A 16,919-nucleotide genomic window follows, 5' to 3' on the forward strand; every position below is an offset into this window, starting at 1 on the left:
ACACAATACCTCCGTTTGCCGTTTAATATGCCGTTTTGATCTGGCCAACCAAACATGAAAACGCCGTTTGGCAAAACACCGTTTTGAACCAAAACACCGTTTTGCAAAACGGCGTTTTAAACGCTATTTCAAACGGTACGCCAAACACACCCTTAGGGCGAGGGGCTTGGGGGCGTATAATCCTAAATAGGGGTGAAAAAATCAGCTCCCTTTTTTCCGCTGAAAAATAGCTGGTAATTTCATGATTTTCATCAACATTTCTTTCATATAAAAATCATTTTTTGGTTTCTCTCTCTTCTGTAGATTTTAAATAGCGAATTTGCAGATCAAAAAACGAAAATTAGGGTTTTCGGATTATAAGATCGAGAAATGATTGATCCGATCTGTTCTCCCATTGATCACTTTGCGTAAAGATCTCGAATCTCTATGGCGTATCCTTCAGCATTTGCTTTGATCTACTGGTTCTCTTTCTTACTGGCCGTTGCTCACTGCAAAACCTTAAAGAGAGACGGTAATTTTCCCGATTGCATCTCATTTTAAGGTTTTAAGGTGTTTTAGACTGTTGAATTCGTAACTGGATGTTTGAATCTAGGGTTTTTGTAGTGTAGCAAGTGAATTCAGTTCGTTTTTGCTTTCTTGTGAGAAAATCAATTTGAATTGTTTGGCATCTAGGGTTTTCGTACTTTAGGAAGTGAATTCAGTTCGGTTTTGCTTTCCTGTGAGAAAAATCGAATTGAACTCCGCCATTATCTTTCGCACATGCTTGAAAGTTAGGGTTTTATGGTATTTCCATTCTTTCAATTGAAATTTTGGGTTAGATCGTTAGTTTTTTTAGTAAAATGAGAAAATTAGGTTACTTTTCCCGATCGCTTCTAATTGTAGGGTTTTACAGTGTTTTAGACTGTTGAATTCGAAACTGGATGTTTGAATCGCTTCTAATTGTAGGGTTTTACAGTGTTTTAGACTGTTGAATTCGAAACTGGACGTTTGAATCTAGGGTTTTTGTAGTCTAGCAAGTGAGTTCAGTTCGTTTTTGCCTTCCTGTGTGAAAATCAATTTGAATTGTTTGGAATCTAGGGTTTTCATAGTGTAGGATGTGAATTCAGTTCGGTTTTGCTTTCCTGTGAGAAAATCGAATTGAATTCTGCCATTATTTTTTGCACATGCTTGAAAGTTAGTGTTTTATCGTATTTCCATTCTTTCAATTGAAATTTAGGGTTAGATCGTTAGGTTTTTTGTACAATGAGAAAATTAGGGTACTTTTCCCGATCGCTTCTTATTGTAGGGTTTTACAGTGTTTTAGACTGTTGAATTCGAAATTGGATGTTTGAATCTAGGGTTTTTGTAGTCTAGCAAGTGAATTCAGTTCGTTTTTGCCTTCCTGTGTGAAAATCAATTTGAATTGTTTGGAATCTAGGGTTTTCGTAGTGTAGGATGTGAATTCAGTTCGGTTTTGCTTTCCTGTGAGAAAATCGAATTGAATTCCGCCATTATTTTTCGCACATGCTTGAAAGTTAGGGTTTTTATGGTATTTCCATTCTTTCAATTGAAATTTAGGGTTAGATCGTTAGGTTTTTTGTACAATGAGAAAATTAGGGTACTTTTCCCGATCGCTTCTAATTGTAGGGTTTTACAGTGTTTTAGACTGTTGAATTTGAAACTGGATGTTTGAATCTAGGGTTTTTGTAGTATAACAAGTGAATTCATTTCGTTTTTGCTTTCCTGTGAGAAAATCAATTTGAATTGTTTGGAATCTAGGGTTTTCGTAGTGTAGGAAGTGAATTCAGTTCGGTTTTGCTTTCCTGTGAGAAAATCGAATTGAATTCTGCCATTATATGTCACACATGCTTGAAAGTTAGGGTTTTATGGTATTTCCATTCTTTCAATTGAAATTTAGGGTTAGATGGTTAGGATTTTTAGTACAATGAGAAAATTAGGGTACTTTCCTTAAAGAGAGACGCTACTTTCCCTATCGCTTATAATTGTAGGGTTTTACAATGTTTTAGACAGTTGAATTCGAAACTTGATGGTCGGAATCTAGGGTTTTTGTAGTTGTTTTTGCTTTCCTGTGAAAAGATCAATTTGAATTCCGCCAATATATTGCGATTGATCTTGCACATGGTTGAAAGATAGGGTTTTATGGTATTTTGAATCTTTGGATTGAAATTTAGGGTTAGGGGGTTAGTTTTTTACTTTTTTTGTAGTACAATGAGAAAATTATGGTACTTTCCCTAAAGTGAGACGGTACTTTGCCGATCGCTTCTCATTGTAGGTTTTTCCGGTGTTTAAGATAGTTGAATTCGAAACTCGATCTTCGGAATCTAGGGTTTTTGTTGTGTATCATGTGAATTCAGTTCGTTTTTGCTTTCCGGTGAGAAAATCTATTTGAATTCCGCGATTATGTTGCTGATTGAGCTTGCACATGCTTGAAAGTTAGGGTTTTATGGTATTTAGAATCTTTGGATTGAAATTTAGGTTTAGATAGTTTTTTTTTTTTTTGTGTGTGTGCGCCCGCGCGCGTGTGTCGTCCAGTGAGAAAATTGAGTTAGTGGCTTGGCTACTTGTTTCTGAATTAAGTTGAGTCCTACCATTTTCCTGTGGGTTGATCTCAAATGTGCTTGGAAATGAGGGGTTTATGGCATTCCAATTGATTGGATGGAGATTAGATAGTTTTTGAAATGTGGAGAGAAGTTTTTTAGTTCCTTTTTTGGTTTCTTATGAGTTAATTGACTTGACTTTGCTCATTTTCTTCTTGTCTTGCCTCTTGCATGCTTAATGTACTAAGAGGCAAGAAATTTTAGTTCATGGTTTGGTTTCTTATGAGTCAATTGACTTAAATTCGGCTATTTTTGTTGCCAAACGATCTCCCCTAACCTTAAGGATAGCCTTTTTTATGACATCTCAACTAAGATCAAGAAGTTTGTCGGCAGAAAATAGGATCTGCTGCATGTTGCTGTTTTGTTGAATATTATTTTGAGTTAGATATTGGACTGAGAATCTAGGTTTTGGAGTACCAATGGATTACATATATGCTTGCTTAAAAATTAGAAAGATTGTATTGAATCTTGGAGTTTGAGAATCAGATATTTGAAATTTTAAATGAAGTTCTTGTGTTTTGCAAGATGCACCCTATTTTGCATAGCTTTAGACACTTGTCTTGTTTTTAGTTAATATGTGGTCTGATTTTGAATCGTATTATACTTAAATTTGGACATTATATTAAACTCGGTAAGGAAAGGCAAACACTATTTATCTTTGGATTTTGGGTTCTTTTATTTGATATGTAAGGCCTCTTGCGAATAAAATAAAACCAAGCATGATTTGATATCAATAATGATGAAATTGCTATGATTTGGCGGACACTTTGAATTTATTGCTGATACACGTGTCGTGTTGTGTCCGACACGACACCCGTGTCAACACATGTCAACACTCCTTTAGACACTTTTAAGTGTACTGCTAGAAGTGCCAGTAACTTTATATATATGTACGTCTATGAGTGTGCCACTATTTCTAGATTTTAGGGGTTTCCATGTAGATACCTCGAAACTCGGCGCACAAATCTGTGTCCACAAATCTTGATTATATATACTTTCTATGTTAGCTGTGTCCCCGTTTCTAAATTTTGGAAGTTTGCTGTGTCCGACTCTCCGTGTCCGTGTCGACATGTGACACTCATGTCCGTGTCCATAAAGCATAGTGAAATTGTGATAGAAAAAGCTGTGTAGCAGGCAGTAAACCATCTGATCTGCTTATCTTAGGCTTTATAACTATTTTTTTCGAGATGGTAATGAAATTGAAATAGAAAAAGGGCTTTGTGTAGCAGGTAGTAAACCATCTGATCTGACTAATCTTAGGCTTTAAAACTTTTTTTTTTTCGAGATGGTAAAGAAGAATTCATTAAGTGAAGGGAAAAGGGAAAGGATTACAAAAGAGGTAGAGATATCCCCATGGACACAGAATCTCTATTGTCCCCTACTTTAACCGGCGAGTCGACAATATCTTTGTTTTAATGGGCAAGCTTGGGTCGGGCGGATCTCTACAGATTTATTATATAAAAAGAGAAAGAGCTACAATCTAGTATACACCTTCCCATTACAATCTTCTTGTGATGTGAGTTCTTTGTTATAATTACTTTTGAACTCAATGCCTTAATCTTCATCATCTTTCATTTATCCACTACATTAATTCTGATGGGGAACTTTCCATGTCAACTGAGTAATTGTGTTACATTCCGTACTAGTTATTGAATGTGTCTTGATGGAAATAAGCGGATCTGGATTCGGTGTCATTTTCCTCGGTGTCATGTGTGACTTGTCTATTGCCTTATCAACTTATCCATTTTATGTGTTGTGCAATGTGTGCTCGTGTTGTCCTTGTTTTTTTCTTTTGATTAATTAATATAGCATGAAAGAAGAACAAATGCATACGAATGTTGATAAAGGAAAGGCTTTTGGTGCTTTGTAACGGGTTCAAGAATGATATTCTGGTTGCAGTGAAAGCCTTGAATGAAATAAAGGCATCTCTAGGGTGGAGGGTGGTCTATGCATGGGTTGGAGATGATCCTTGTGGAGATGGTGACCTACCACCATGGTCTGGTGTGACGTGCTCTAGTCAAGGAGATTATAGGGTCGTAACAGAACTGTAAGTAAAAATCATCTTTTTTCTTTTTTTGGTGGGAGAGGTAAAAGGATCTCATTTGCCAGCCTCCATCTGTCTTTTATCATCAATCTTTTGAATTGTGATCTTTAAAGGTTTATTGACTTTATTCCAATCACTATGTGCTTATGGTCTGGAGGACTGATCTTTCTTTTAAAGTTTGGTTGTGTATTAAAGGCTTCTTTGCAATTTACTTTTTATGTTAACTGAAGATACCACATTTGTCAAGTTCTAAGCATTGAAGATGTATATGGGATGGTTGTTTTAGGCGGGAGTTGTATGAATGGCTGAGGGTACTTATTCTTTATTTGCAGGGAAGTTTATGCAGTATCAATTGTTGGGCCTTTTCCCACTGCTGTGACCAATCTGCTGGATCTGACAAGGCTGTAAGAACTCTCAGTCTTCTAGGTCTCTTGATAGTGTTTATGAATTTAAGCCTGTTAATATGGTTCAACAAATGTACTCTCCTGTTTTTGGTTAACAGATTGCGGAAGATTTGAAAATAAATGACTTGCTCCGACATTTTGTCAGATTAATTTAAAAACTGATTAAAAAGATGAACATGGACAGTGCAATTTTCTTGTCTATTAACCTAGCCAATTATCAATCTGTCAATAGTTTGCTTGAGTGGTATGCATGTGCAGGCTATCATGGCAATTGGAGGTTTTGATTAATTTTATGTGCAATCCCTAGGTTATGCTTTAATTGCATTTTGGTCTTCATTACAGTTTGTCAGCTAAATAGCTTACTTTTGCTTTATGCAAGTGTACGCAAGGCAATCTATGTGGACGCAATGCTATTTCCTCGACATACCGAGTAGGAAATGGATGCTTATATCATAGATAACAAAATGGGGGATACCTTGACAGCTTGTAGTTTTGAGATACTTATATAACTAGTTGGCTTGGTGTAGATAATAGGGACTATATGGGTAATCTTTACATCAGTCCATACAAGAGGGATTGGGCTCCAATTGTTTTTCCCTAGTAGCTTGTAATAGTTATATACGTATTTAATTAATGACTCGTTTTCAATAACATAAAAGCTGCTTTCTAGTAAGTTTTTTCTCCGTAGTAGCTTGTAATAGACTAATAGTTATATATGTATGTAATTAATGGCTCATTTTCAACAGCATAGATGCTGCTTTCTAGTAAGTAGACTTTCGGCTCTTGGTAACTGCTGGCCCTCTTAGAAAATATTTTGCTTGCAAAAGAAAATATTTGGTCTGCAGTTCTTTGTGACAAATGTCAATGTTTACATGTACAACAAATGTTTACATGTATGACAAAGAAATCATCTTACTACTTTGTATCTAATTCTGTATGGACATGTTAAAATTTGAAGTTGTTTTATTTCCCATCAAATTGTTCTCTTCTTCAAGTAAATGCCTAATATGCTTTCTTGTGCTTGAATGACAGGGATCTTCACAATAACAAGTTGACTGGCCCAATCCCTACTGAAATCGGCCGATTGAAACGTCTTAGAACATTGTACTTTCTACACTCTTTTCTAGGCTTCTATTCACTTGAATGTTGTTCTTATTCAATTCATTTTTATGGTATAAAATGCATTTTTTCGAATGGTGATGTGTGTGTGTGTGTGTCTGGGTATATATATATATATATATATATATGTGTGTGTGTGTGTGTGTGTGTGTGTGTGTGTGTGTGTGTGAGGAAATGGTTTGTGAGCAGCTGCTCAGATAAGCTTATCTGAACAGAGCTCACAAACCATGGGGGGCCCACATTTTGGGGGTGATCCTAAGCATTCATTTGGAAGGCCCCATCATGGATGGGGTGTGTACCAAAAATCAGCTCCATTGGATTGTCCTAACCCTTCCATTTGTGGAGGGAAAAAATGGGCAGATTTGTGGACAGACAATATCTGTCCATTTTTCCCTCCATTTCCCTAAGATGATCCAATGGAGCTGATTTTTGGTACACACCCCATCCATGATGGGGCCTTCCAAATGAATTCTTAGGATCACCCCAAAAATGTGGGTTGTTTGTGCTCACAAACCATTTCCTCTCTCTCTCTCTCTCTCTCTCTCTATATATATATATATATATATATATATATATATATATATATATATGCTACTAAAATTCCCACTACCATGAAGTCACCTTGGACTTTCTTTTTTAATTGGCTATTGGGAGTTTTTTTGGAATTGTAATAGCCCTTGACAGCGGATTAAATAATAGACGACAAGGTGAGTTCATCTTGTTATCAAAACATGGTAGTGGGAAAATCAGTAGTAGCCTGATATTAAGGAGGGAAACAACAAACAAACAGAAAGATAAAAAAAGCAAACCATCAATAAGAAAACAAACACACAAGTGTCAATTCCCTCACAAAGGAAGATGATCTAACAACTCCAAAGCCGCCCTCGAAACTTCAGATCGAGCAAGATGGTCTGCCAACCTATTTGTTGATCAAAATATCAAAAACATGCTGAAAACCGTATCTTGGTTTTCAATCGTGTCCAAGATCTAAATATCATTAAGAAACCTCCAGGGATAAGTAACACCGTCTTTAACCTAACAGATCATGCTAAGGGAATCCCCTCGCACGTTAAACGAGTCTAACTTCTCTTCACCACCATCCTTGACACATTGAGCAATGCCTCTACTTCATTGGAATCGATAACTCCGAGTGGTCCAGAGAAGGCCCAAATGATATCAGCCGCCAAGTGATGGGGATGGTAGGCGACCCCTTCAGACCTACTCTAGGCGGGGTTGCACCCGTAGTGCCCTATAGGTGCATATTGGGCATTTCAGACTTTTGGATTTTTTTAGGGATTTTATTTCCATTTATTTTATGTTATTTGTGTTTTTTGTGGGACTTTTACTAGTTTTTACTGGAATAATATTGCTACAGACTTCTCTCCCCTAATTTTCTTGTTTATCTTTTCTTTCTTCTTCCCATATCCTCTTTTTCTTCTCCGCTTTTCTTCTCCTGGCCTGCATAAAATTGGTATCAGAGCATTATCACACTCTTGGGTGGATTTTAGCACTATCTTGTCAGGTGGCGTTGGCGACTAGATTCATATGCTACTTAGCGTACAGAGGAGGAGCTTCACCGTTTGGACCCCGACCTCTTCGAGCAGTATCAAACTCTTCAAACTCCTGAGGAGAGTTCTTTTTTAGTTGCATACTAGTGGACAACCAATGCGATGCACGGGGCTAAAAATAAATAATTCGCCAAAATTTTGCCCATTTACGTAGGATATTGAGAGATAGAAACAATTTTGCTAAAATCATGGGACATAGTGGAGATTTTTTCTGCAATAAATAGAAAGCTAATCGTGGGATATTGAGTAATAGAAACAATTTTGCTAAAACCGTGGGATATGGTGAGATTTTTTCTACAATCCAAATATATCACCTAATAGAGAGAGTTTTATGTTTTTTTTAGGAGGGGTGCCACGTGGAGCACCCACGTCGTCCAGGATTCCGTTTTACATATATATATATATATATATATATATATATATAGGATGATGTATGAGACTTTTACTATATAGGATGATGTATGAGACTTTTACTAGTTTTTTGCTGGAATAATATTGCTACATACTTCTCTCCCTTAATTTTCTTGCTTCCCTCTTCCCCTCTCCTTCTCTTATTCTTCTCCTCTTCTCTCTCTCTCTCTCTCTCTCTCTCTCTCTCTCTCTCTCTCTCTCTCTCTCCAAAAAAAACCACAGACACACACCAGTAGGGCCAAGATTTCCTAAGCTCGACCTACAAAGTGCTGCTTAAGAGTCGTAAGGGAGGGGGGGCGCCCATAAGGGACCATAACGCTCCACCCGAATCCAACTCAATCTAATATCCTCCCATGATTGACAAAAAATGGAATCAACGATCACTCTAAAAATGGGAAGAACACCACTTCCTATTGAACTGCGATCGAGATTATCTGGTATTGAATGGCTCAGATATCAATTGAAACTTGAAAACCCTTCTGTTCCTTCCCTTCCAAAAAAGCCAAAATGTAGTGAAGAGGAACAAGCCGCAAAGAGTGCGGCCTGTAGTAGGACAAGGTGCAAAAACCACAAAGGTTAAGCAATGTGACCAGACAAAACCCACCTCACCCCAAACAAACGGAAATTGAAGTCCCAAATCTCACGCGCATAGCGACAATGGATAAACAACTGATCAACATTCTCGTCTGTTGCATAACACAGCTCAATGGTTAAATATGATCTTCTAGCCACTCCAAAGGTGGTCAACTGTTAAGATTTTCTGTTGGCATAAGATTGGATTTTTTTTATATTTCCCTTTTTTCCTTTATTGCGTGAGGAAAATAGATACCATGCACATGACATACTCATTTATTTGATTCCACCGAATCAAAAGTAACACCATGTGTTGACATTTAAAAGTAAAAATTGACAGTGGTACACCTTAAAAGGGTAAAAATCCATTGATTGGATGATTATAATCATTGACCAGTACAATGCTTGGGTTGTACCCAACCCATTATGGGGTTCACAATTTTAGGCAGTACAAATCATCCTGCACATGTGCACGTGTAAAGCATGGAAGTTTGAAACCAATATGTGTAGTGGTCTTGAGGTGACTACATAAAGCCCTCATTTGATACCAATCTTGGTTGCCCATGGGGCTTCTCCTGAGCCATGCGAGGGTAGGGGTGCAACTCGGGTCTATTTTGTGGAAATTTGGGGCTTTTAATAAAATCGGGTCAGTTTTGGGTTGATTCCAATTCAGGTTCTAGCAAAAGCTCAACCTAACCCAACCCAAATTGCACCCCTATGCGAGGGTGGCCTTTGCCACGACTCACAAGCTCTGGATTCATTGCACGGGTTGTTGGGCGTTGGGACTTCTGGCCTGCAAGATCTGCTCGGGCCACCTCCCACAAACTATTTAACAGCCTCATTATCTTTACATGACCATATTTTGCGACAATTGCTACAAGCAGTGCAATGCTAGAAGTTGTCGAACTTACATTGGTTTCATCAATTCGAGTGCAACTCAGGTCGGGTTGGGTCGGGTTTAGGCCAACCTGACCTGAAGAACCCTTTTTTCCAACCCGAACCTGACCCGACCCGGTTTCCAACCCGACGAGGTTCAATCCGACCCGACCCGAGGAACCCTTTGTTTCCAACCCGACTCGACCTGAGCTCAACCTGACCCAACCCGAACTTTTAAGCTTGGAAAAAAAATTGATAAAAATGTCAGGTTTCACTCACGCCGGGTTGCGCAAACCCTCAACCCTCACCCGAATTCAACCAGGGTTGGGAAAACTCAACCTGAACCCGACCCGAATCCCACTTTTTTTTTCCAGGTTGAACCCGACCCGAGTTGCACCCCTACCCTAGAGCCCTGACAATCATTTCCCCTTGCTCAAAACCATTTCCCACCTCATGCTTTTCGTGAGCATTTTGCCCAACTCCACTCGATTCTTTAGAAGCTGACCTATATCAAAATATTGGGTAAGATCCAATGAAGTGGATAGCCTTTTGCGACTCAGTCTTGGCCTTTGCAACAATTAGATTTCAAGAATGCCTTTTATCATGGTGATCTTTCAGAGGAAATATATGTGGATCTTTCACTGGGGTTTTATCCTCAGGGGAGATAGTGAAGGTGTGCCGTCTTAGAAAGGTGATATATGACTTGAAACAGTCAGCGCGAGAGTGGTTTGATTGCCTAAGTAGTACTTACAACAAGATTGGATTTCAAAGGATCATATATGATCATTCTGTGTTTGTTTAGAAGACTGAGGCTCACACTACTATTTTGATATTATATGCGGATGATATTGCTTTTATTGAGTATTATTTTAAAAAGATTTTCAACATTAAGAAGTATCTTGGCAGTATTTTTTGATATTAAGGATCTTGGTCTTCTGAAGTACTTTCTTGATATCGAGGTTGCTCAGTCTAGGAAAGTCATTATCATTTCTCAGCAGAAGTATGTCTTAGATTTTCTTACAAATACTAAGGAAAGCCTGTTGGCTCCTTTTGAGTTAAATCATGAGATTCATGTACATATTTTGGAGCCTTTAAGAGATGATGTTCACTATCGGCAACTTGTTGGGAAACTCATTTATTTGACTATTAAACGTCCGGACAATACTTATGTCATGGGTGTAGTTAGTCAATCCATGCATAAACTATGTAAACATTATTATTAAATTTTCCATCTGTATTTTAAAGTTCCTAGAAGGATCACCGTCTATAGGTCTAATGTATGATAATCACTTGGATGTAAGAGGGTGTTCTGATGCCGATTGTGCTGGCTCATCTGATGATAGGAGGTCTACTAGCAGATATTATATGTTCGTTGCTGGTAGACTAGGAAGAAATTTGTTGTCGCTCTTTCTTCAACTGATGCTGAATATCGGTTGATGGTTCATCCTGCATCTAAGCTAACGTGGCTTTATTCTCTTCTTATAGATATGAGTGTTGAGGACCTTGGGGTTTCCACTCCCGTGCAGCTCTATTGTGGCAATCAAGCAGCAATTTATATTACCTCTGACCCAATCTTTCATTATCGTTTCATTAGAGGATTAAGCACATAGAGGTCAACTATTGTTTCATTATAAAAAATAAAAAAAAAAAATAAAAAAAATAAATAAATATATATATATATATATAACACAATTCATAGTTTCATACTATTGTGGTGTTATATGCTGTTGTATTTTCTCACTATTTTCTATCCGTGTTTTAATTTTTATAAAATGTTAAAAATAAAAAATATCTTTCTTTGCTATATAAGTATATAGTGTATTAGTGGTAAGCTACATAAGTATGTTGTACATAATTATATTCATATGAAATACATATGGAGTGCGGTGTTTTTATTATGAATTATTTGTGAAATGTGGTATGTACTGAATTATCAGACATGCATGACAATGTATGTCACTAGGTGTTCTATGTTTCTAAAGCATTATGAGTGATTTTTTTGCATATGTGACGCCTTTTTACTTCATACTTATTCTTGCACTTCTTTCATCTTAAATGCTTGTCATTGCATATGTTTCCATACGCTTTCATTATTTTACAGGATTTGCATCGAAATTTCCATCCAAAACTGATATGCTTCTATTTTTGTCAGGACTGAAACACATACTGAAACCAGAACCTAAAACCTCGGGGCAGAGGTTGCCCTTTGTACAAGATCTCCCTAAGCATGTTAGTTAGCTAAATTATAGGTTTTCTTGGGGATACCTTTGTTTGTATCCTTAAGTAAATAATTCATGTTTTGATTTGATTTCATGTTATGCATAAATTGTTTCGTGTTACTGTTAGAACTTAGAAGATCAATGCAAAAGAAATTTGTTTCCTAACTAGTTGTACTTCTTTTGTTATCATTTGCTTTATAGAAATTTGAGGTGGAATAAGCTTCAAGATGCGATTCCTCCTGAAATTGGTGAACTGAAGAAGCTGACAAATCTGTGAGTATTTCGGACTTTTTCACACAAATTAACTGATTGATGTAATCTTTTTCTTTAAATTTAAGTATCTTTAATGGATATTTACTGAAACATTTTCCAGGTACCTGAGCTTCAATAATTTCAAAGGGGAAATTCCTAAGGAGCTTGCAAATCTACCTGAGCTGCGTTATCTCTATCTTCATGAGAACCGCTTTACTGGCCGAATTCCTCCTGAATTGGGGAATCTCCCAAACTTACGGCACTTGTAATGTCTTCTCTGAACTGGTTTCCATATGCGAGCATGATTTTTGTATCATATATCGGATCCTTTTCTCACTATTGTAAACTGGTATTTGTTGGCCCTTCTATGGACTTGCAATTTGCTAATCTGCAACCTTCTATTCTCAGGGATGCCGGTAACAACCATTTAGTGGGAACCATAAGGGAGCTCATCCATATTGAGGGCAGCTTTCCTTCACTGCGCAACCTGTAAGTTGATGTCAATATTGACGTTAGTGGCAGGGTTCTCTTTCTTAAACACACAAATACCTATTATTAACAAGGATGAGATCTTATTTAACCTTTTTCTGTGATAGCATTACTTGTATACCTTTTGTGTAGTTCTATTATGTTTCTTGTTTTCTAGAAACATTTTTCTGTACCTCATGTCTTTCATGTCTTTCTTGTTTTCTTGGAACATTCTTCTGTACCTCATGTCTTTCTAGTTTTCTACTAACATTTTTTCTATACCTCATGCCTTTATGGACTAAAATTGTAAGTTATCATTTGATTATCAGTTTACACCTTCACAGACGTGTCATCATGTTCGGTTTTCTAGATCCCCTTGTTTCATTCTTCTCATCATGTCCATGTTTAAGTTTTTTTTTTTTGATATTATTTATCCATTACTAATTTAATTGCAGCATATTTATATTTATCCAAATACTTTTTGTATGGGGAAGTGATATATCCGCCCCTTTTGATCACTAGGAACACCCCCTGTCAGTGTTTGTGGCAATCGGGGGCATTGAATTCTTCCGACATAAGTACAACAGCCCCTCTTTAGTCACTGATGCACTGACAGGGGGTGTTCCTAGTGATCAAAAGGGGCGGATATATCATTTCCCTTTGTATGTTATTAACTGATATTTGTCTTAATAATATGTCCTTCATGTTTACCAATTAACAGTTTAATTGTTGTCAAATCACTATTGCCTGTGTTGCTGTGTGCCTGTGTCTGACATCTCATGTTCTCTGACACAAATAGACAAACATGCCTATGTCTAAGTTATACAGGCACAACACATCACTTAATGCCCAAATGTATGATTTTTTGTCTTCATTTTTCTCTCTAGATTTTGACATCCTTCAAAAAAGGGATTTTGCCTTACATAATAAGTTCGTGAGCTATGTTTTCCATTTAAACACCAATAAGATTCTTCTATTTATTTTACTAGTCAACTTCCTGCAAAGAATGCAGTCACATCTTATTTTCTATCTTTGAAGAAGCAGATACTCGTCGTAACTGTAGTATTTACAATTACTTCTCTTCTTTTAATTCTCTTATGTTGAATTTTGGAAAGACCCCTTACTTATTTTAACAACTTCTAGACGATTCATCCTTAATTTTGCTATCTAGGTATCTCAATAACAATTATTTAACTGGAGGGATACCAGCGCAGCTTGCAAACTTGACAAATTTAGAAATCTTGTAAGTGTTCCAATGTCAAATGAGTGATTGCTTAAACATTTGCTTCTATTTCTTTCTTCTAGTGATCCTTTTTTGGGCTTCAATCATGGAATCCCTAAAGTTTTTTGATGGTTTGGTTCTAGGTACTTATCCTACAACAAGATGTCTGGGACGATACCTTCAGGGCTTGCCCATATTCCTAAACTGACATACCTGTGAGTTTTATTATCTACTTTTGAATTTAAAAGAGGATCCCATCTTTATTGTACTGATTTCTTGTTTTTGGTTCTAAAAGAGGATCCCTTCTTTATTGTACTGATTTCTTGTTTTGGTTTTCCCCTATTCTATTGCGTGCAAATTTTGAATTGATTTTATCCATGTGCTTCTCTTGAACACCTGTTAGTTGTCAATTATGTTCATTCTACCGTTAAAAAAACTTTACTAAATAATGGGTGTATTCATGTCAACTTGACTGATGGACTCTTGACTTGATGGTGACTCAATAAAAATTGGAGGTGTTTTTCTATTAAAATACATATTTCATATATTATATTTATGTGTGTGTGTCGTATGTATATATGTGTACTTATATTATTGTTACAAATATGAAGCAAGTCTACTATGTAGCCTCATGGACAGGTCCTTCAAATTTAAACAAAAGGTTATTGGCTTGATTCTTGCATATGCCTTTTTATCACGCACTGAGTCATTGTCAAGTCAACTATTGCATACTCTCTAGCTGAGTGTGGACTCATGGATTCTCCGTTTGTGTGGCAATCTATGTCCCTATCTTAATTTGTATTCTTTCCTTTGTTTTTATAAAAATACATTTAGCCCTTCCCAGACCCTGCAATGGCGGGAGCCTCGTGCCCTGGGCTGCCCTTTTTTATGTAGTGTCTTTAAATAAAATAAGAGAGTTAAAACTCCAGCTGGGAACAATGAAGAACTTGCCAATATACATGCATGCAAGTATTTGTATGCAAATGCATGCTTGTGTATGTGTATGTGTATGTGTATGTCTTGCAATTTCTGATTTCATCTCTGTCAAGTCATTGTCAAACTCGCCAATTCAATTTTACGATTTTTCATAAGATAAAAGCCAGATGACTCGATACTGCAATCTTGGGCGGACCCGAGTTGATTTGACCATGTTCTGAGCACGTCAGTGAGTTCTGAAATCTTTTTATGCAATATTTATGTAAAATATATATGTTTTTGTGTATATTTTCTCATCGAACGAAGGGTACGAAAGAAATCACATGGATTTTTCGATCAAAAGTACTATGTGAAATCTTCAATTTTTTCCCCTCTTCCTCTGTCCCTACCCCATGGGTACGACGTATGAATCAATATGGAAATCCCGAATTACACAACACATTACTGAGCGGCGAATCGTTGTTGTGCCATGCACTTATCTCTTCTTCGTGCAATTTCAGGTATTTGGATCACAATCTATTTATAGGAAGAATTCCAGATGCCTTCTATAAACACCCCTTCTTGAAAGAATTGTGAGTTCCTGTAATCATTCAACCTTCAAGATTAGCACTATTGAAATTCTGAAAGAATACTTACAGAACTCTATATGCCAATGCAGGTACATCGAAGGCAACCAATTCAAGCCAGGTGTAAACCCTAAGGGTGCCCACAAGGTGCTTGAGATCTCTGACTCAGAGTTCTTATTTTAGTTCACTTTGTTTTATTCTTTATCAGTTTACAGATTTTTTTATACTATTCCACTTATAAAGTATCATTTTCAAATGTAACGGTTCTTTTCCACCTTTTATATTTAAAGAGCTGTAAAAGGGCTTTTACTGTCCCCAAAAAGCACTTACCTGACAACGCTCGTGCGTGATAAAAAAAATTTAATACTAAGTATAAATAAAGGGGAGTGATAAATCGACACCCCATGTGTCTTTCTCTTTCTCTCTTTCTCTTTCTCTCTCCTCTGGTTTAGAAAGAGAAAGAGGAGAGAGATAGACACATGGGGGTCGATTTAAGATATTTGGGAGTCGATTTATCACTGCTCTAAATAAATAATAACAATAAAAGAACTTAAAAGAGAAATAATCTATTCGCCCCTTTTTCTTCCATGGGCCACCTCTTTGTAGTGTAAAAATAGTAGTCATAAATACGCTGAAGCCGTGTGGCCGGAGGAAGAAAAGGGGGTGAATATATCACTTCTCAGTTAAAACTAAACAAATAAAAAATAAATATTAAAGATATACAAAAAATAAAATTTAATAAACAAGTATACAAATAAAAAATAAATAAGAATAAAAATAGAGAATTAGTACTCCTCTATTTATTAAATACTATTGTCTTTGGCTCGGGTGATGTTGTATCACCCTCTTGATTCCCGTTTTGTCTCTTGTTTCTCTCAATCTTCAAACATGGTGTATTTGTCAGACAAACAATTCCTAAGATATCATCAATACAACATAAACTTTAGCCTTGTACAATACATGATATCACTGAAACAATATAAAATCTATTTTGAGGAAAAAATTTCATACTTTCAAACTTTCTCGCTGAACTTCACTTGCGTTCCTTGGAAATCAAATCCCTGGAAAACAGCCTCATTTTTCCTTGACAAGACAGAATTCTGGTGTTCACTTGCTTTCCAGAGAAAATAGAATTACACATGTGGAATTTCTACAATAAGTCAAAAAATGATATGGAAAAGCCCATTCCCTCCCCTTTAGGGATTTCATTTCCGACCAAAAACACACGGATTTCGTTTCCTTAGAAAACTAGTGCAAAAAGAAGGGCAAGCAGTTTCCCTGGAAACCTTTTCCTGCGCAAGTGAACAGTCCACGGAAACCTTTTCTTACACAGATTCCCTGGATTTCTTTTCCTAATGCCACGTCAGATTCCCAGGAAACATTTTCTTTTCCTTTCCCAGGAAAACAAGTGAACATAGCCTCAGTAAAAATAGGGAAATGATATCAGCACTCTATTGTTTTGATAAACATGCACTCCATATGTTTGTCGTGTAGTATTTTAAGGGCTTTAAGAGCTTTTTTGAGAACCGTAATATTCCTATGACAGCCCTTTAAATACTACACGACAAAACTTGGAGCGCATGTTTATCAAAACAATGGAGCTCATAAATCATTTCCCTAAAAAAAAAAAAAAGGCAGCTCATTCAAACAACACTTCTCTTAAA

General features: G+C 36.7%; 1 protein-coding gene across 1 annotated transcript; it reads left to right on the forward strand.

The window, feature by feature from the left end:
- Window positions 1-247: 247 nt before the first annotated feature.
- LOC143856987 (uncharacterized) lies at window positions 248-15,569 on the forward strand. The gene is made up of 11 exons (XM_077367269.1): window positions 248-511; window positions 4,497-4,644; window positions 4,974-5,045; window positions 6,078-6,149; window positions 12,013-12,084; window positions 12,185-12,328; window positions 12,472-12,552; window positions 13,703-13,774; window positions 13,897-13,968; window positions 15,190-15,261; window positions 15,348-15,569. The coding sequence occupies exons 1-11, from the start codon at window positions 427-429 to the stop codon at window positions 15,436-15,438; spliced, it is 981 nt and encodes a 326-aa protein (XP_077223384.1). The 5' UTR covers window positions 248-426; the 3' UTR covers window positions 15,439-15,569.
- The last annotated feature ends 1,350 nt before the right edge of the window (window positions 15,570-16,919 follow it).

This window comes from Tasmannia lanceolata, unplaced genomic scaffold (genome assembly GCF_043159265.1).
Source record: "Tasmannia lanceolata isolate RefF3 unplaced genomic scaffold, GAP_Taslan_0.1 ptg000003l, whole genome shotgun sequence".
Classification (NCBI taxonomy): domain Eukaryota; kingdom Viridiplantae; phylum Streptophyta; class Magnoliopsida; order Canellales; family Winteraceae; genus Tasmannia; species Tasmannia lanceolata.